This window comes from Neodiprion lecontei, chromosome 5 (assembly GCF_021901455.1).
Source record: "Neodiprion lecontei isolate iyNeoLeco1 chromosome 5, iyNeoLeco1.1, whole genome shotgun sequence".
NCBI classification, from domain to species: domain Eukaryota; kingdom Metazoa; phylum Arthropoda; class Insecta; order Hymenoptera; family Diprionidae; genus Neodiprion; species Neodiprion lecontei.
Window position 1 is genome coordinate 13380284 of NC_060264.1, and position 21044 is coordinate 13401327.

Consider the following 21044-nt stretch of genomic DNA (forward strand, 5'->3'; position numbering starts at 1 on the left):
TAATAGCTGCTTCGAGAGGTTCTGGCTCCCGCAAATCTACAGCGGTTCTGGTATGGGAAGGCAAACCGTTTATGAATGAACCCAACGCGATGTGATGTAGCGGGTCCCGATTTAACTCTGGCGGATCGACGCCAAAATGAGATCTGAACGCGCTTCTTCCCCCGCTAAGCAAAATTCGTACTTTATCGTAAAATTGCTCAACGGACCGATCGCACTTCATTCGAATCGTCGATAGTGCCTCCATGTAATACTCGTAAGTTATTCCGCAGGCGAGACGATTCTTTAGCAATTTCACCAACCCGGCCACCACTCTTTCGCCATGAACGCAGTTTGGCGCGTCGCCGCGTAATCGCGATATTATGGCGCTTATGTACTGTGCTTCTGCTGCGGCCGGCACGAACGTGGACGCGTTTTGTATGTCTTGCAAAAAGTCCCTCAACGGCATATTTTTCCCGTCGAACTCGGGAATATTTGCGAAATTATTCAGTATAGCTAGATTTTCGACCATCGTAGTGACGCTAGCGACCAATTCGGCCGTTACATCGGCGGCCACATTGGCCGGAGCGTGGTCAGGCATTTTAAATACGTTAAATCCGTCGAACGATATTCAAACTGGATTCACTAAATTGACAAGTCCTGAGAAAAGGAAATCGACTAGGATAGGATATCCCTTGTAACGTGGCATTTCTTTTATGCATGCCCGCTACAAAGTGCTCCCTGAATCTTGGACGGAACCCAGGGTTAAAGGCTTCAGGGATCGGGGCGCGTAATAATAATCGAAGAGCGCCAGGACTGGGATCACGCATCCGAGCCTCGACAGGGACGCAATAGCGAATCACGATTGAGATATTGCAGGATTTTGTTTTTTTTTTTATTTCATTTTATTTTTTTTGAGTACACCGGCCACAAGCCAGCGACCAGCTTCCGACGCCGAGGATATTTCGAGGCGAGGCGAGACCGCGGAGATCGTGCGTAAAGGATGCCGAGGCTGCGGAGGGGGAGCCAATGCAGGTCCCTGCAGCGCGGGAATCCAAGGCGGACGCGATTCCCGCTGGCGGCCAGCGCGCCGCAGCCTCCCCGCTCACCCCGCCTCCACCAGACCAAGGCAACCTCGAGAGACCGGCTAGCGACGAGGGACCACCACCCCGCCCAACCCGGTTACACCGTAGAGCTGCGCGGAAGACGACATCGCGATCTAGCGTTAAGTTCTGCGCCGCGAAGCAACGACAGGTGCGCGTCAAGTTGCGCGATCTCCGAAATCGATGACGGATCTAACCATTTAATCTACATAGGAATATTAAGTGAAAATGATGAACAATACAAGTTATTGTCATACTGTATACAATCGTCTAAAAATCGAGAAGATCCTCACGAGATAAATTCAATAATTGCAAAAAGTGGTAAAGTTATTTCATCGGTTGTAGGTGTACAGCTGGATTGAGTGAAAGGTGTAAACATAGTGCTGCAGTATTATTTTGTGCACGGTAAGTTTAAATTATATCATTAAAATTTTCGATAAAATTTATTTAATATTTCGATAAAGTTCAATTATGAATATTTTTATAATTTTAGAAATTATTTAACTGGTTTCAAAATCGTATCATCAACAGACACGAAATGCCTTTGGAGTACGCTACGAGATTCTTGTTTAGAGCAATATAATGCCAATCCTTTAAGTGATCATAGTTGTTTTAAAATTAAAAAGGATCACCTGGAGTTAGATGATGAAGTTAAAAAGCTGATCAAGGAGAAATTGTATTCAAAACATTTGAAGTCAACGTTATCAGAGCAAGCGTATGGGCGTGAATCATTAATTTTAATGAATGATGTTTTTGTTTTTTTTCAATAAAAATTATAATGAAATAAATTTACTTAAAGTATATTTGTGATTCGTTTAATTAGCTATCAACTAATTACAAAATATTAATAATATACTCGCTAATTAATGAAAACTCTATTTTTATAATCAAATACTGTAATGGAATTTCTTATACATATGTGCAATTTTGCATTTCAATCAATTTGGTTTGTTGTAAATTTTAATTTTTGTAGACTATTTACTTCATCAAGCTTTTTGAATTTTTGGATATATTTTTCTTTTTACGCTGTATTTTATAATTTTTTTTGAATTCATTTATAATAGAGCTGGACGACATGCTCCACTACATCACACTGTTGTAACTCTACCACCTGAATACCTTCGGCAGATTGAATGCATGATTTTACACTTATCCTCCTCATATATCCTCTGTTATTTATCTGAACAACCTTTCCGACCTCTACGAGAATGTTGTCAAAATATGTTTGAACAGTTAACAGGAGATCCTGTTGATATTTGTAAAGAAAGTAAAAAATTTTATAGTATCTGGCAAAACGAACGAAAGTTTAGAATCACGGGCTCTCGATGTTATGAACTGTACACCTACCGAAAAAATCCAAAACCTAATTGGAGGAATAAATCGCTAAAATATTTTTATCCTAGCACTTTTTCTAATACAGCAATAAATCACGGTTTAAAATTTGAATCTGATGCTCGAATAGCATATGAAAAAAGTACATCAACTGATGTATTTCAATGTGGTCTCATAATTTCAGAAAATAACCCTTGGCATGGTTATTCTCCTGACGAAATTATATTTGAAAATGATACACCTGTTAAATTGATAGAAATTAAATGCCCATACGAAGGTAAATCTCTAAGTATAGATGATATTATTTCTCATATAAAATACGTAGAATTGGATCCGAAAAATAATAAAAATTTGATTTTGAAAAAAAATCATAAATAATATGGCCAGGTTCAATTTGGAATGGGTATTTTAAATGTTAAAACAACCGAATTTATTCTATTTTCTTCTCACGATAAAAGTTTGAAAGTTATTACTGTTGATTTTGACGAAAAATTTGTAAAAGACTTATTTGAATCTTTAAAATTAATATTTTTCAACCAAATGTTACATCATGCTTGCAAAGATGAGCAACGTAATTAAAAATTTGTACGAAACGACATACTTCTGTAAAAAGTAACCTTGTTAAATAAACACTCCAAAAATGTTAAAGTAAGTTTGAATGTAAAAATCAAGAATTTTTATTATAAAGTTTAAATAAATATTACATTATTAGCAGTTATTTTTGTATTTTAATTATTAATCTGCGTTGTTTGACATAAATTTATCATTACTTAAAATTGGAGAACTTAAATTTACAACTGCACCAATAATTGTTAATATTTATTTGCCCTTGTTAACAAGACCACTTGGCATCCGAGAACCTAAGACTTCAAATACTTTGAGTCTTTGATTGGAACGATCTATATGAACTCGTGCTCTGGCGATTTTCGCACTTAAGCGCGACTCTTCTTTGGAAAATTGCAGTTTTTCTTGCTTGAATGAAGGTCGTATAAGAGTTATATCTTTATCTTTACACAGCTTATCTACCATAAACCCTTTGTCAACCATCAGTGCTTCATCTTTTTCTAATGAATCCAATATTTTAGATTGCTCGAATATAGCATCATCCGAAGATCTCCCTCCATACATGTGTTACGTCCGGCACATTGCTTCAGCGTACCTTTTTCAAAATCTATATGACCCTCAACATGTGGAAGTGATTCTCACAATTAGCTTTCAACACCGTAACGGTTACGGCCATAAACAACATTAAAATATCGTATTGCCTGAACCGGCGAGTTCCACCCCTCCAGGCAAAAGTCACGTAGAGACCAACAATGATCCCTAGTATAAGGTTCGACTTTCTTCTATTTTACTGGTACCAAGAACGGAGATAAGGGACTGCTAAATTAGCATCAGTAGCGCTCAGTCTGGAAATATCCCTCTTTTCAAGTTAAAACTATAACCAATAACTAGGATAAACCACTACCTTTGGAAACACCAAATTAAAATAGATTACTTATTAGGATGTATGAATGAATGTGTAAACATTGTATGTAAATATCACTTGTTCATATTTTTAATGTGTCACCGACGAGATTGAGAATCGTCGGAACACCGTCGAAGAGCATGAAGTAACGCTGACCATGTGGATTTGGGCACCAGGAGGTCGCCCTCGCACCTCATTGGCTAATTACCGCTGTAACTTATTACAACTGCAGCTCCTTGGACCCTCAGGCCCAAGAAGCCATGTCTTTCGTTTGTCAAGTCGCGAGGTGCGTGGACGTCAACCCGTATTAGCCCTTCTTGAGCAATAGTAGCGTTCGGAAAATCTTAGTTGTGACCGGCCTAAAGTCTCGCGTTAATTCGTCAAATTCGAGCATTCAGTTATTCTGTTAGTTGCAAAAGACTCACTATCTTCTACGTTTCCATCTTTTCTGTGCTTTACTAAATCTCATCATTTCGAGAATAGACATTTTTATGCTATTCCATTTTCCGTAATTAAATTGAGTTTGGCCCTGATTCAACCGAATCAGGTAATTTTAAGTGCTAATAATAATAACTACATTATCATCTTTAATAAATAATCTTTGGAATCATCTATAACATGTACCAAAATCATCAAATTGACACTTTCAACTATAGGTTTCGATAGTAGGATATTATTCTAAATCCACAAAGACTAAATGCCCGACGTTCAACATCGTTCGATTCATCAACTCTGCCGAACTTGAGGTGAAGCCCTGGTCCAGAATTCTACTGACGCAGACCGACACGATCCGACGGCTCTCAATCTCGTCGACCGATTCACCTAAAGCTAAGTCAATCCGAGTGTTAATCTTCGAAAGTGAACGAATTCTTGTTTGACCTTTATAATCAAAATTTACTTCTGTAATATTCATTTAAAAGCAAGTCTAGAATTGGTGGGTAGCTTCACTACCCCCAATTAAATCATACTTATTGTTTCCAAGATTTGACCAACAAGAATTAACAACAGGATGTATAATTGATTTAAGATAATCTAAAAAGAGAGATACAATATCGAATAATCACGACCAGCTAGTTATAACCATCGTTCAGAGTAGATGTTCCTGGTACCAAATAATAATATCCTTTAAAATAGAATAACACTTAATTCGCCGAAACCCGCAAACGGTCAAATTTAGTGATTCTGCAGCTTCTCTGCATTTGAATGTAAATTCGTCCGTCGGCGTGGATCGTTATATGAACTCAAACGTTTTATAGATTGTTACTTTCGGCTTTTATGTCATTACCACCATTCATTGTTATCGGACATTTCAATCACCAAATCATACGGAATATATTTCATCTTTTACCAGTTAAATCATATTAAACCATTTATTTTGAACAACCTTCTTCCCATTTTCATTATTATAAAATTGCCTCACCAATTCAAACAAACCTCACAGACCTGTACAGGACTATAGCAACACGATCCTACAAATTACCGGCTTATCGAAAGGTATGTCTTTTCTTAGTTTTAATATTTATTCATTGTCGTTACGTGGGAGCTTGATTATTCAATTAATCGTTAACTACCACCGCTCAGTACACTCTCACCCCCACGTAACACATGGAACTAATGTAGGATAACAATCCTCCGGGAGTTACACCAGTCATAAACTTGATGGTATACGTACTTTTATATCGCGAATGTATTGCTTGTTAACAACATAACGATTTTGGTTTCTGTATAAAAATTTCCGTACAGTCCAGCACAATTCTAACATTTCTAAAGTCATTGAAACATATAGGAAGATTTTGAGAAATCGCATCTTTGTCTGGAAAAGGTATTCCATCTTTCAAGCAAACGTAAAGCATATCGATCATTTGCAGAATAATTTTACGGCAATGTGACGCTAAAGAGTACTTAAATAAAACAGTTGAGATTGCTTACAATGGATTATGCTTCAATTTGATAAATGTCATAATAACTTTGTTGCGAAGATGCATTCCTTCAGACTTGTACTTAGGAAAGCCGATTTTAGAAATATCAAGGATGGCATTTAAGATATGAAAGTTCACAATGCCGGTTAATGTATTGAGTTCCTTCTCAGTTTTTATTACATCACAAAAATCAATCAGCAAATCACCACTTCTACTTTGAACACCAATATCAATAAATTTTTTTTCAGTCGTATCAACATATTCCACTGACAACATTGCCACAACACATCTATTATCATTTTCTTCTGAAGTGATAAGACTCCTTGCAGTGTGATCCAAAGGATCTGAATTTTTTTGACCATCAAAATCACAAGCCGACTGAGTAGTAGTTGAACTTGTTGATGAACCCAGTTTTTTATTATTAGTAGCTTCATTGCCTGAAATGATGGTATTTTTGTTTTTATCTCTGTTAATTCTTCATTTCTCTCTGTCATTATTCATTTTGTTACTAGATCCTGGTTTTATATCATTACAAGGCAGATTACAAGAAGGCACTGCGGTTGTTTTCAAGCGTCTTTTGCCTTTTGACCCAGAATCTGCGTAGAAAACAAATTTTCTTAGTTCATTTTAGAATAAAAAAAAAATGAACTAAAAAATAAATATAATTACCTGGTGAGAAATAATCCGATTTTTTAAAGTGCAAGAAACAAGCTTGCATATTTTCTGTAATAGTTTTTCCTATTTTTAACACTTTTTGCCACATTTTTCGACAGTCAATTTTCTCATCCACTCCGAAAGCATTAGTAATTTTCACAAAATTTTCATTTTGTTTTGGAAAATAATGAAATCTTACATCTTAATTCCTGCAAGCTTTACTGCTACACCCATATACACTGCAAACTGTTTTACTATTGTTTTGTTTTGGAGAAAATCGAGCGCCCAAGAAATCCTCGACGCTTTCCATCATTTAATAATATTTTTTTTATAAAAAAAATTTTAAAAAAATAGGTATAATTGCAAAGACAATATTTATTTTTTACAACAGCTTAAACAGTGAGAAAATACCTTTGTGACAGCTGACCTGGTTTGCGTAGTTTCAATTTGAGCCACCAGACGGCAATACTAGTACTTACCATTTACCAATTGAAGTTTCACTTAAAAAAATCCATTTTACAAGTTGCATATGATTTTGATTTACCAAAAAAATTGAATTTTCAGTACCCATTTTTGCCGCCCCTAGAAAATGCCGCTCTAGGCCCGGGCCTCTCGGGCCTATAGGTAAATCCTGCGCTGTTTGTGGTAATGATTATAATGTATAGGGTAAGATAATGTAAGACAATAGAGGGTGATGAAGTTATATATGTAACAAGTAATGTAATCTGCACAAGCAGTAAGTAGCTATAAGCTAAATAAAACACAATCAATCAATCAATCTTAGTTATTATTTATCCAACATACTTCGTTACGATCAGGTATTTATCGCTGGTGTTTTACCTTTTCTTGGTTTTTTCGTTGTTTAGTTTTTTTTGGCACATATTGCCTCGATACCGATATAATTTTTCTTATAAAATAATTTTAAACTAAAGTTTACTGTCTTTATGCTATCTTCTGGTTTTATTTTTAGTTGTATTTTTATTTTTATTTTTATCCTATATTTTCTATCTTATTTTCCCTATGTTATTTTGTGTTCCCACTCGTTCATAGATGTGGTCAATAAATTAATTTTCGTTTTGAAGTGAGCCTCCACTCGGGCCGAAACGTCAACAATTTTTCGATTGTTCTATTATACCGACCTCCATAACCAATATTACCATTTTAATTATCAATATTTTACGAATCTGCCTTGATAAGGGATTTTTAAAATTTTCACCCTTCTTCTTTTCCAACTCTCCATCAAATTGAATTAATCTTTAGTTAAACAACAAATTAGTAATTATGGTGAACGTTGAAAGACACATGTGTTCAAATACTGGGCTTAACGGAAAAGAGCAAGGCCAGAAAGGACAAGAAAAAAAAAGAAAGAGAAGAAACATGGCTTAGAATAGATATACCTCTGACTGACAAATTAAATATCCATGCCAGTCGGTAACTTACCTATCGTTCGAATCGGTAATAAGTTTTACGTAAGTTTTACTTAATTTTACTATATCTTGCCTAAGATTAACTGAATAAGAATGACCCAAAATATTGCACATTTCTGAGATGAATCGGTTATAATACCTGGGTTCTTCATGCAAAATACTGACGTTATCATAGTTGAAATTATTCTAAAATTGGATGGCGTGCTTCGTCAATGCAGTGTGATGTTTAGCTGCTTCTTTAAAATTATTTTTATGTTCTTTGATACGAACAGATAGCAATCTTACAGTTTGCCTAATAAATAATTTATTACAATTTGAACAAGGTATTTTGTATACTAGATTAGAGTGTTTATTTTTAGGTAGACTATCTTTGCCGAAATCAAAAAAGGTTCTCAAATCATTCACATTTTTTCCTACAAACTGTATATTGTTTTTCTTGGAGGAACGGTTCAGTGACTCGAACAACCCAGATACGTACGGAATTGAAATAAAACTGTTCAAACTTCTATTATCTATCGAAGACGGACAATCATGATTTATCAGGATTTTTGAGTACCTGGAATGTATGGTTTTTTGTACCAATTCAGCAGGGTAATCATTTTTTATCAGCGCATCATGCATGATTTTGAGGTTCTTTTCATGGTAACATTTATTGGACAATTTAATACCTCTGTCTACCATATTGATAATTGTTCCCATTTTATAAGACCTCGGATGGTGTGAATGAAAGTTGAGGTATCTCTGTGACCATGTAGATTTTTGAAAACAATCCGTCTCTATTAAAAAATCATTGTTAATAATCGTGACATCAAAAAAGTTGATTTTGTTGTTTTGTTCAATTTCACATGTAAACTGTAGTCTGGGGTGTATGCTATTGAAAAAATTTAATACTAGTGATACAGAATTCTTTGGAACTGCAGTGAGGATATCATCTACATATCTAAAAAAGAACGGCAGAACAATGTCTGAACTGTTGATACATTGAGATTGTAAATCATCCAAAACAAGATCAGCAAGCATAGGAGACAACGGTGAGCCTATGGGTAAACCAAAGGTTTGGGAGTAAATAATGTCGTTTTTGTTGAAGCGCCAAAACAAATATTTAGCGCTGACATAAATTGGTCTAAAGGGACAGGAATGTTACGTGATAAATCTCGCCAGCGTCTTTTAATGGCATCAGTAGCTACATTACAAAGGTACATTTGTAAATAGAGAAATTACATCCAATGATACAAGAATGTAGTCTCGGGGTAGCTTTCTGGCTCTTATTGATGTGACTAACAAGGAAGGTATCCCAGTGGGAACTCTCCGATTCTATTTCTTTTTCAATATGTTATCGTAGACTAAAAACTAAGCGACAAGTATTTTTTTTTTTCTTATCGACCATGATACACTTTGAGGGGGTGAAACCACCCTTTGAAGTGAAGCATGTCAAGCGGCAATTTGGCAGTTTCACCCACAAAAACATAATATTTTTTAACCAATCCAACTTGAAAAGTTTTCTCACGAAGATAAATAAAAAATGTATTATTCTCTAAAAAAAAAAAAAAAAAAAATTAAGGGGGGTTAGCTAGCCCTAAATATAATCACATTTATGAAAAAATTGTGAAATTCAAGTCTAAAAATCTGAAAAAAAATATATATTGCGTATAAATAGAAAAGAAAATATACGTGTTTTTGAATTTTCCCGAAAAAAAATATTGGCCGGGGTCACTACCCCCGAACGCTGTTTATCTTGCTCGAATGCAGAGAATCGTCAAATTTAAGTTTAAAAATTTGAAAAAATATACAGTGCGTACGAACACGAAAGAAATATGACGTATAATTGGATTTCCTCGAAAAAAAATATTGGAGGAGTAACTACCCTTGAACGCTGTTTACCTTGCGTTTACGCGAGAGAGTGGTCAAATTAAAGTCGAAAAATCTGACAAAATATATATATATATATATATATATTGCGTATAAATACGCAGGAAATAAGACGTATCTTTGGATTTTATCGAGAATAAATATTGGACGGAACTACCTCTGAAATGTTTCGAATTGTTAACGTTTTTTCATTTTCTCACTGTATCATGAATGGCTCAAAAATGAATCATCGGCAGCGAAGACAATTTCGGGAACAGAGACAGTGTCCCCAGACAAAAAGAAGCTGCTGATAACGGATTAGATGCAATATTGTATTATGCTGCGATAAATTACTCTTGAAGTGATAGTCTACACTAGAACCTTAAACTGTAAGAAAATGAAAATAATAAATTCGTATTTTCAAAGATTCTAGAATAGAATACCACTTTAAGAGTAACTTATCGCAGCATGACACAATATTGCGTCTTATCCATCATCAGCAGCCTCATTATCAACGCAACCATTTAAACATAAGATAACATATTTGCTTCTATAAGTGTGAAAATATTCACTGCATATTGGTTGTTTCGATAAAGTAGCTCATGTTTTCAGTTTTATTTGTGAGTTCTACACAGTCAGTGCTACGTCAAAGTGGGCAGTTCGTTTTCAGAGAAAATTTAATATTTTATATGAGTTTATGTGTAGAAATCATAAATTTCTCATTCAGAAAACAGTTAAGGATTTTGTAAGTTTTTCAAATTTTCGACAAGATATTCTCGTATAGAAATAAGTTGATAAAAGAGACGAATTGAAATAATATTATATCTTCATTGTTATTAATTGAAAATCAAGTTCCTCTCGTATTATTATTATATTATTCTGTTTTGTCTTGTGAATTATTTTTGATGTCTGTAACAAGTAAATTAAAATTTTTCTTGGTTAATTGTAAATTAATATTTAAAAATTGTGGGATATAAATGTAATTTTTATGATGCAATTTGAAAATGTGTTCAATAAACACAACAACACGGTGGCCAACTAATTATTAAATTCATTGCATTATAAATATTGAATAACAATATCAAAATTCTAACCCCTGAAAATAAATTGAATTTTTATTGTCTCTCGTCTGCCTTTGTCGCCTTTTTCAACTTTCTTATGTACCAATATTTTGGAATAAAAGGGATATTATTCGAGTTATTACAATACATTTTTTCAGCAATACTGAAAATGAAAGAAAATCCTATAAATGTCGTCAATCTCTTGCTTGGCGTATTTTAATCGCTAAATACACAAGAGACTCCGGTTAATCGTATGGAAATTGATTTAAAAGAGAACATCGAAGATATTTTATTAGCCGCGATGAATAAATTTAATTGCGTGGAAATGACGATTGAAGAATCCCTAGATTTTCAAGAACCATACAAAGTTACTAATGCCCAAATAATAGAAGGTGACATTATGCATACTTTACCTATCCATCCTGTGCCACCTACAAATGAGTGTACGTAAGACGAAGATGTATCGTATGATTATTAATCAAGAGCCTTCAATTTCTGGAGAAGCAGACAAAAAAGAAGTTTACTCATGGACACTGCGAGAAAAAATTGTAAAAGGGTAAAATCTGTAAATTAACTTCGACAATTGGCTGATTCATTAAATCAAGGTGGCACTTACACCAAAAAAATCGCTAGAATTTGCAACATTACGTTTAATAATTCTAAAGCAGCTGTCGACGCCGGTTTCATCATTCATGATAATGATTTACGTGAATGGGCCTTACAAGCCCAGAAAGGAATTGGCCATAAAGATTTCCGATTTACGGCTTCAAAAAAATAGACACTCTCTCCAGTGAAATAACTCACACACACTCAATCCTAAATACTCACACTCGTCTACACTGAGTTAAGCCTTTGTACCATCTGTGTTAATTAAATAAACCTGTTGATTGCAAGTGTTCACGTCCTACTCATCTTTGTTTTATTCAATCCTAAACACGCATTCAGGAAGAACTTTGGCTGTCGAAGAAGAAAACCAAGTACAGTACATAAAAGTAGTTCCGTCCAATATTTTTTTTCGATAAAATCCAGAAACACGTACATTCATTTTGTGTACATACGCAATATACATTAACAAATTTTTAGATTTCAATTGGACTATTTTTCGCGTTAGCGCAAGATAAACAGTGTCGAAGGGTTGCTACTCCCTAATACTTTTTTGCGAAAAAATCCAAATAAATGTCGTATTTCCATCATATTCATACACATTGTATATTTTTTCAGATTTGTAAACTTGAATTTGACCAGTTTCTCGCGTAAATCCAAGATAAACAGTGTTTAAGGGTAGTTACCCCTCCAATATTTTTTTCGAGGAAATGCAATTATGTGTCATATTTCTTTCGTATTCGTACGCAATGTAATTATTTTCAGATTCTTAGACTTGAATTTGACGATTTTGTGCATTCGAGTGTCACAAACGCCGCATGTATGCACACCAAAATATATCATTATATACCAATGTCATTAATTATTAATATCGCTTTTAAAATAGACGAGGAAGCATAGCCTTAAATTCATTATATTCATATAATTTAACCATTATATAAAACAGTTCGTGGCACGACCAAAGCGCAACGGCGTAGTTGACCGTCAGCAACGTTAGCGTCTCCACGTCCGCCAGATCCCGGGTGTAACCAACACCGGGATGAGGCGAGCGCGAGATCATACGTTTCAGGAGTGATCGTCGCGAGGCGAGCCTTTGTTCTAAATTGTAAAATCAGCAAAAACCTTGCTCGCTGTCCGACGCTCCAAGAGGTGTCGGACGAGCGAGCGAAGTTAGTCCCGTTAGAGACAGCTGAGAACGACCTCAACGGAACCCGGCTCCTTCGAAGCAATTGCGTATAGAGGTTGTAAGTCCTTTTCCGCTACCGACGATCAGAGGGTGATACTCTGATCTATACGCGGTCGGGAAGGCTTCTCGCGTCGAGGCGTGAGTCTTTCGAAGTTAGTAATAAGTGCTTGAAGTCCTGCCACGAACTTAATCAAGTTTTGTAGAGATAAGAGTGATCAGAACTGTGCGAGAGAGTGAGTGAGAATTTAGAAGCCACCAAAGAGTGAGTAGGTGTATGCATGCAAACATTAAGATAAAAACATGGTAAGCTTCCTCGTCCCGCATTTCTCTCGATTGCTATTTCATTTGCATTGTTATCATTAAAAGCTTGCTTTCCATAAAACATTCTATTATAATATAATTGAATCCTCTAACCCATCTCCCAGGGATCACCCTATAGAAGACGATCACCTGCCAACCCACGAAAAAAAATAAGTATAAACCTCTGCGGAAATCTAGAGGGTTAAGTCGTCGCGTCTGAGACCGCTCAGCACGTGACACGAGCAAGATAAACAGCGTTCGGGGGTAGTTACTCCAGCCAATATTTTTTTTTCAAGAAAATTCAAAAATACGTAAATTTTCTTTTGTATTCATCCGCAATATATATTTTTCCAGATTTTTAGACTTGAATTTTACAATTTTTTGCATAAATGTGATTATATTTAGGGATGGCTCACCCCCTTAATTTTTTTTTTGTCCTTGAGAAAAATACATTTTTCATTTCTCTTCATGAGAAAACTTTTCTAGTTGGATTGCTCAAAAAATATTATGTTCTTGTGGGTGAAACTGCCAAATCGCCCCTTGACCTGCCTTACTTTGAAGGGTGGTTTCGCCCATTTAAAATGTTCATGGCCGATAAAAAAAAAATACATGTCGCTTAGTTTTTAGTCTACTATAACATATTACAAAAGAAATCAAATCGAAGAGTTCGGACCGGGATACGTTCCTTGTAAGCTGAAACTATCCTTGATTTGTGACTTATAAACGACAGAGCTGGATTTGATCTACGAATTCAAAGTTTTACCTAGTTTATAGGTTGGGCTGTTCAGGAAGGAAACAATGATTTCAACTGGTATGTCTATTTTGTGGATCTTCGGTAACCCATAAGCCCTCGCTGAGACGCTGTTCTTTGTATATTGTGACGGGACGCCTGGCTAGCGTACCGGCACCTGAAGTTCAACGCGTGCCCCCAAATATTGTGCTTGGTGGTGACAAGCCCAAATCTCACTACACACTCGATAACCCCACCACATACCGGTAATCCAATCAAATCGCACGATTTACCGTGCCCCTTCTTCAGGGGACACGACCAATCTCTATCCCCGAAAACTGCGAAACTAGACAGTAAGAAAGTATAAAAGACGAGCGCAAATGTGGCTCGATATCTATCATCTATTGTATCATATACCAAGGTAGATCAACGAATCGTCCAACGCAAGGACCTATCCGTGCACATATTGACGGAGCATCCCACGTCTACGAGGAGCCAGATATCAACACGACCCACGATCAGGAGACGTGGAGTCGTCCTTCCAGGACTCCTCAAACACCACGCCCCATCAAAGGAGGGCATTCAACGTATTAACATTTTATTTGTTTTCAATAAAAAGTCCTTAGGTACTAGGGAGCCGTGTCTGAGTGAAGAACAGCATTGCGTCTGACCTTATAGCTCAGATACGGTGATCGTCTCACAATCCTCTGATCCATAGGTAGGGCACTTGAACCTGTAGAGAGTCTCTGTCATTGCGACTGGATGTCTTGATACAGGTGACGGTATGTTTGCGTAGAATTCCCTTTCATTTGACTACCACGCTAATAATATTCAGTCTTGCCATACGTAAACTGAACTACTATCCAAGTCCTTCTGACTACTATACTATCACGTAAATAATATTCTGTCTTAGTACTAACTAAACGAATGATTATTAATATCGAAACAAACAGTCAGCGACGATTCCGCATTGTCGAATACCGTCCCTCTGACGACCAGGCTATCACGCAAATAATATTCAGTCTTGCCATAGGTAAACCGAACTATTATCTAAGTCCTTCCGACTACCATGCTATCACGTAAATAATATTCTGTCTTAGTACTAACTAAACGAATCATTATCAATATCGAAACCGACTCGTCAACGACGATCCAGCATTTTCGAATACCGTCCTTCTGACCACTATGCTATCACGCAAATAATATTCAGTCTTGCCGTAGATAAACCTAATTATTATCAAAGTAAATAAGGAAGAGCTATCCCTTCCTAAATTACCATAAATTTCTTAAAGATCACAAGGAAAATAAATTCAAAACTTCACATCCTGTCTCTCATCTCGCCTCACGGGAACGAAACATTCACTTATTATTTAAATACTTCCTTTCCGGAAACAAATATTTCGCATCACGAGTCAACCTCTCATAGCGATCGATCTGTGCGTGCTTCACACACACAGATCAAGTTTGACCCTCAACCGTTTACACGGCCTGTGATGATGGGTTTATTCCACTCGTGCCATTGCACATGAGGGTGAGGAAACAACTTCTGAGGCTATCTCGAAAACCAAGTTGAAACGGTCAAACTGTTCAAGCTCTTCCAGGAGTTCATCAAATAATCGACAAGTAATCATTCTCCACCTTCCTTGCGAGTCCAGAGACCGAATCCTGCAGCTCTATCCAAGAGACAGGAAATTCTTAAAATTAATATAACATTCGAGCTTGCGCGAAATCTTCACGTTACCTCACATATTAGGTATGAAATTCTGACGAAATTCAGCCCGCGAACAATGTCGAAACGTTTGAATATATGTTAGGTTTTAGTTGGCTCGATATAAAGTCAAACTGGCACCAGCGATTCGCTAAAACATTGACCCGTTGCTGTAGCGTAAAAGTTAGATCGTGTTTTAAAATTTTATATGTGTTGGAGTTAGACAGTTGAGCTAACATCTAATTGTTATAATCTTTACGTGTAATGCATACTGTGGAATTTCCTTTTTCAGCCTTTAAAAATAATACATCTCTGTGAGATGAGCGGAACAATTTAACTTCATTGATAACAGTGGTATTAAATCGACCAGATATGCGAGGATTGTGCTTGAAATTGCATATTTCACTGGAAAAGTCGGTTCTTGCTTGATTTCTAACTTCCAAGGGAATTTTATCAATGCTGGACTCAAAATCAGCGATAAGATTAGTTGTCGGAATGTGATTTGTCTTTATAGGAACACCATGTTGAGGTCCAAAACTGACAAAATCAGCTACATGTTCTGGTATTGGAACATTAGAAAGATTTACTAGCCATTTTGACTTGTCAATCTTATTACTCTTCTTCCTAGAGTTATTTTTTAGGTCTAGAAGGTTAATAATCTTCTTGCAGTTTGCATTTTTGATTATCGAAAATTCTTTTCCCAAATGATGGCTTTGTGAATTGAAAAATCTATGATAAGTCTGTCGGGTAAGATGAAACTAATGGATGTGCTTAAATTTGTGAGGGGTCTCTGCAGTTTGATTATCATTGCGTGTGAATTACTTATCTCTAGATTTAAGACGCTTCTTTGAAATTTTTTTCTTTCTCTTTCTTGTGCTTCCTGGTCTTGCTCTTTTCCGATAAGTCCACTATTTGAACACATGTGTCTTTCAACGTTCACCATAATTACTAATTTGTTTTTTAACTAAAGATTAACTCAGTTTGATGGGGAGTTGGAAAAGAAGGAGGGCGAAAATTAAAAAACAACGTTATCAAGCAGGATTCGTAAAATATTGATAATGTTTAGACTGAAATTCGTTCTTCGCTTTTCCTCTCAATTTGTATACAGGGTGTCCCTAAATTGAGGGACACGGACCAGCCAGCGTGATACCTGACTGAAATGCAACCGAGAATTTCTTTACCGAAAGCTCGTCCGACGCATAGTTTTTGAATTATAAGCGATAGCGTTAGGCCAATCAGAGTGCACCATTTCATCTGGATTTACCGCCACGGAAATTGCTGTTTTGTTCGTCTGGGTGAATTATTATTATTCGGTTACAAAGTAAATATCGGCACCTCCCCTCACTCGCTGTTGTACCCCTTCTCGAGCGCTGACCTCGGTATTGTTGCCGCGGCACACGCTGCCGGCCGCACACCCACGGACGCACACTCATGTGTGTGAAAATAAGCGAATGCCCAGGTACACAATACTACGAAACACACATACACGAGTGAAAATGAAAATAAATCTCGAAATAAATCAGCGGATTTAAGATTTAATGTTATAAAACACTTCCAATCATCGATGTATGCATAAAACTAGAGATTTTAGATGATTGATATGCCGTTAGGGTTCATGATTAGTCATTCAATCAATCTGAATTATGCTTTCCGAACATTTTTTGTGTCTTTGCAACATAACTTTTCCACTAGTTTTAAATTCATCATTGACATCCGATTTTTCAATAATTCGAGGGAACAACAACTCGCTGAATTGACGTGTCAATAGGTTTGTAAATCAATTACAATTCACCTGAGTTAACACAAAATAACTGAGTAAATGAGAATTCACTGAATCACTAAAAATGATAACTGAAATCATGAGAATAATTTGAGATATAACTGAATTAGGAAGAGTTGTAATAAGTCAAGTTACTTTGAATTACTTTAGATTCGTGCCAAAATTTTGTGTTTGAAGAGAAAAATAATTAAATTCAAATAAAAAAGTAATTTTAAATCGAGAAGAAGGAAATTCCCAAATACCTGAATTCAAATGAAGCAATTTCAATTTAATAAATCTATCTGAATTTGAGGAAAAATAATTATTATTATTTGGAATAGAAAAATGAAGTCGAATTACATGAATAAATTCAATCAATTCAACTCAAAAAAATATGGTGTCATTCAAATTCCTAGTTATTTCCTCGTCGATTCAATGTGGGTCTGGAGCCGCTTGTTTACTCACACGAACGATGCAATACAGTATCGATGTATGTGATTTAAGTATCAATTACTCAAAATTTATCAAACTTAAAAATATTTTGCATAAGACTATGAATTATCGAAATATCTCTTCTGATATTAAGACTACACGCAGAAATTTACCAAATTGATTAATTTTTACAATTTAATCGAGCCGTGTCCGATTATTTTGTTGAAATCGATTAATCGATACATCGATTATTCTCAGATAAGTGGCCATCACTAGCATTGATCTCAACAGTTTCAACGTTACTTGCCACTCCAGACCCACATTGAATGGACGAGGAAATAACTGGGAATTTGAATGACACCATATTTTTTTGACATTTTGAAAGTTATGGCCTTTGTATAAACGTGCATTTTCATAACGCAGATTCAGCATTGACACAGGCATTTGTATTCTAGTTACAGCTGATGCGGAGATGGCAGTTATCGCTAAACACAAACCACCCGAAGGAAGAACCGATGAAGAAAAAATTACTCTGCTTGGGCGTCCTCGTCTGGGAGAGGTCTCACGTGCTCAGGTGCGAATCAAGGAATCTAAGGAATTCAAGAACACAGTTGACAAACTAGTTCAGAGAGCCAACGCCTCAATTTTACTTGGTAAGTACGTATATTTTTGCTATACAAGAATCCAAAGCATCTCCACTGCTGTAAAAAATTTCCAGCCTTCATTCTGACCACTTCATATCAAGTTCCCCTCTTGCCAACTATTTGGGGATTGCGCAATCTTTCATGCTTTCTTGATAGTAGTAGCACAATTTGCAAACGAATCTGGGACTCTCTGAAGCTTATGGTTGCATATTGATACTTCTGAGTTAATACGGTACTTGTCGAGAAATGTTGATAACTTAAGGAATTGTAGAATGGATACAACGGAGAGATCCGTTGTACTCAAGGGTACTCTGTGTGAATTTTTTCGAATTTTCCAATGTGGTCGTTTAATGACTGATTTTTTTTTTTCATATATCATGGAAGATTAAAGCCGGACAAAAAAAAAAATTTTACATGAAAAAAATTCATTTTTTTCCAAGAATTATGTATTGCAATAGATGTTGTATTTTTAATGGCATCGAAAAGGCTATTTTCAGAAAAAAAGACATTTTTCTTGTCATTCACTGCGACACCTTTAATTTTGCTATATATTCTAAAAATATTTGGCAGTGTATTAGTAACGAACAAAAAAAAATTGACATCGTGGAACTCGACATTTTCCTCGAATAGAAAAAATATTTGACCGACAAAGGTGAATTGCGGTAGGTACGTGTTATTGATGAAACCATTTGAGCGTTGGTTTCATTCAAATCCATTAAGAAATCACCCTGCTGGGTCTCCATTTTTTGCGATTGTTTTCACCGCTCAAATCCGCATATTGGCAGATGAAAAAAAATATATGTTGTAACGTGGTATTTTTGATGCCCGTTACAAGTCGCTCCCAAAACCCTAGACAGTACCAAATGTGAGGGATTTCCGAGATCGAGTAGCGAAATATTTGTAAATTTCCAGAACTGGAGTCACGCATCCGAAATTCCGAGAGGGGACACTGTAGCGAGCAGTGAATAACATGTTTCAGGCTTTTTGTTTCTTTTTGTTATTCGAGTATCAACGGCATCAAGCAGAAAGTCAGAAACGAATTCGAGGAAATTACAGAGTGTCGGAATGGCGACGATTTCGGAAGAAGGATGTCGAGGCTGCAGAGGGGGAGCCCATGAAGATCCCTGCATCGCAGGAATCCATGGCCGGCGCAATCTCAGTTGGCGGCCGGCGCGCTGCAGCCTCCACCGCTCACCCTGCCAATAGATGACCGCCGAATCTGCGAAGGATCGACTAGCGACGAGGGAGTACAACCCCTAGTCCAGTCGGAATACACTTGAGACTTATTCTTTGAGGCCACCCACTCGCGATTTTCTTTTGTAGGTTTTTGGACTTATAGTTCACGACTTCAAGTTTTCGACCACGAAATAGTTGCATTTTAGCAATTAAAAATCACTGAAAATTAAAAATCGAGTTTTTTGAGTTATCTTTTGCGAAATGCATTCTATCGAAAAATGTTTTCAGAAAATATGTGCGTTATAATGTCTTCTATAAAACAGGTCCTATGCAAAAATGACCCAACATTGTTAGTTAGGCAGTTAATTGCAATTGAAAATTGTTTTTCTTATTTTGGTTTTTGCATCGGTTCTGAATCTCCGTCTTCTAATAAACGCCAAAAATTTTGTTATATTTCATAAGATTTTTCAGAATTTTTTCAGATTTTAGAAAGTGGGGTTTTTTTTCGAGTTTTTAAATCATAACTCAAATGCGCTGGGTCGAAAAATTCTGAACAAATTACCGAATGAGTTTTTCGTCATGTACTTTTATACAAAAATTATTTAAAAAATCTGAGACCTCGCCGTAGAATCTTGATCGTTTTGGTATGGAATGCCCCAAAGTAAAGACATGAAAATGACATATATATTGTAACGGACAGCTCTTCAAGATCGCATTGACATCAATGCTGCCCGTAACATACACAAATCACGACACAACTGTAACGGACAGCTGATCGAGACCACCATCGATATCGACAGTGACCTATATGAACCCAAAATAATGAACAAAGACGACGGCCGCTGACCAACGCATATCAAGACGATGACACATAACAGGACACACAAATAGGGAAATGACGTCGATAAGATAATCTCACAACAGCTCTGGGAGAGTATAAAACTGGAGGACCACGAAGAGCGGGCACTAGTTGTCCGGCAAAGCGCCAAGTTGCGTCACATTTATAAGAAGTGTTACTCGTCTAGAGTGCATTCTCGAATTTAGCTTCACGATTTTAGGAAGGAATTTCAAGCAAAGAGCTTAGTCCTGAATTAGAAAATTATTGTCAAATTAGAGTCCACGATATCCCGGAACTTCTAAAGGGAATTAGTGAAGGATAGATTAGAGCCGCGTACTTAATTGTGAATATTATTATTTCTTTATTTTCATTTTTATTTTTGTTCACTACGGTTAACTTTATAAACCATATCGCCGTCTACGGACGATACCAATTGTATTTGAAATTATCGCTATTAAAAACTATATACTGTCTAAACATGCACTCGTCTGTCACGTTGTGAAACATATTTCTGGAACATAAAATTTCACCTTGAAAAGGGGGGGGGGGGGGGGGGGGGGAGTAAAGCAACAGCTAGCCAAGGTGATCCCTGGTCTGGAAGATTGGCGATGTTTAAGGTCAGTAACCCAAAACAGAAAATAAGCAGGCGACTCTGTTTACTCCGAGTTCGCAATTAGAAGGGAGTAATGGAAAACCCGTATCTCCGACTAGGTGAAATACGCCTCTCTCACTTGTCTCCAGCTTGAAGCAATGGCCAACAAACCCTAGTCTTACTGAAGGGAGCAACGGGTGGAGGTGCCTGTTCACGTATCAAGGCGGCTGTGGTGATACCTAAGTCCACGTAGTTCGACTGTTCACGGTTTTTTTTTTGGGTCTGATA

The 21044-nt window shown here is 36.4% G+C and overlaps 1 protein-coding gene across 8 annotated transcripts in view; it reads left to right on the forward strand.

Annotated features, from left to right (window-relative positions):
* LOC107227349 (sodium/calcium exchanger 1) overlaps positions 1-21044 on the forward strand; it is a 1225609-nt gene that overhangs the window by 491840 nt on the left and 712725 nt on the right. For 7 of the 8 annotated variants that reach the window (XM_046741324.1, XM_046741325.1, XM_046741326.1 and 4 more), the window contains exon 4: positions 17962-18159. In XM_046741324.1, coding sequence (XP_046597280.1) covers positions 17962-18159 — 198 coding nt within the window. Of the gene's footprint in view, positions 1-17961; positions 18160-19156; positions 20575-21044 lie in introns of those variants that run through there. The other variant, XM_046741331.1, reaches the window with a different exon arrangement.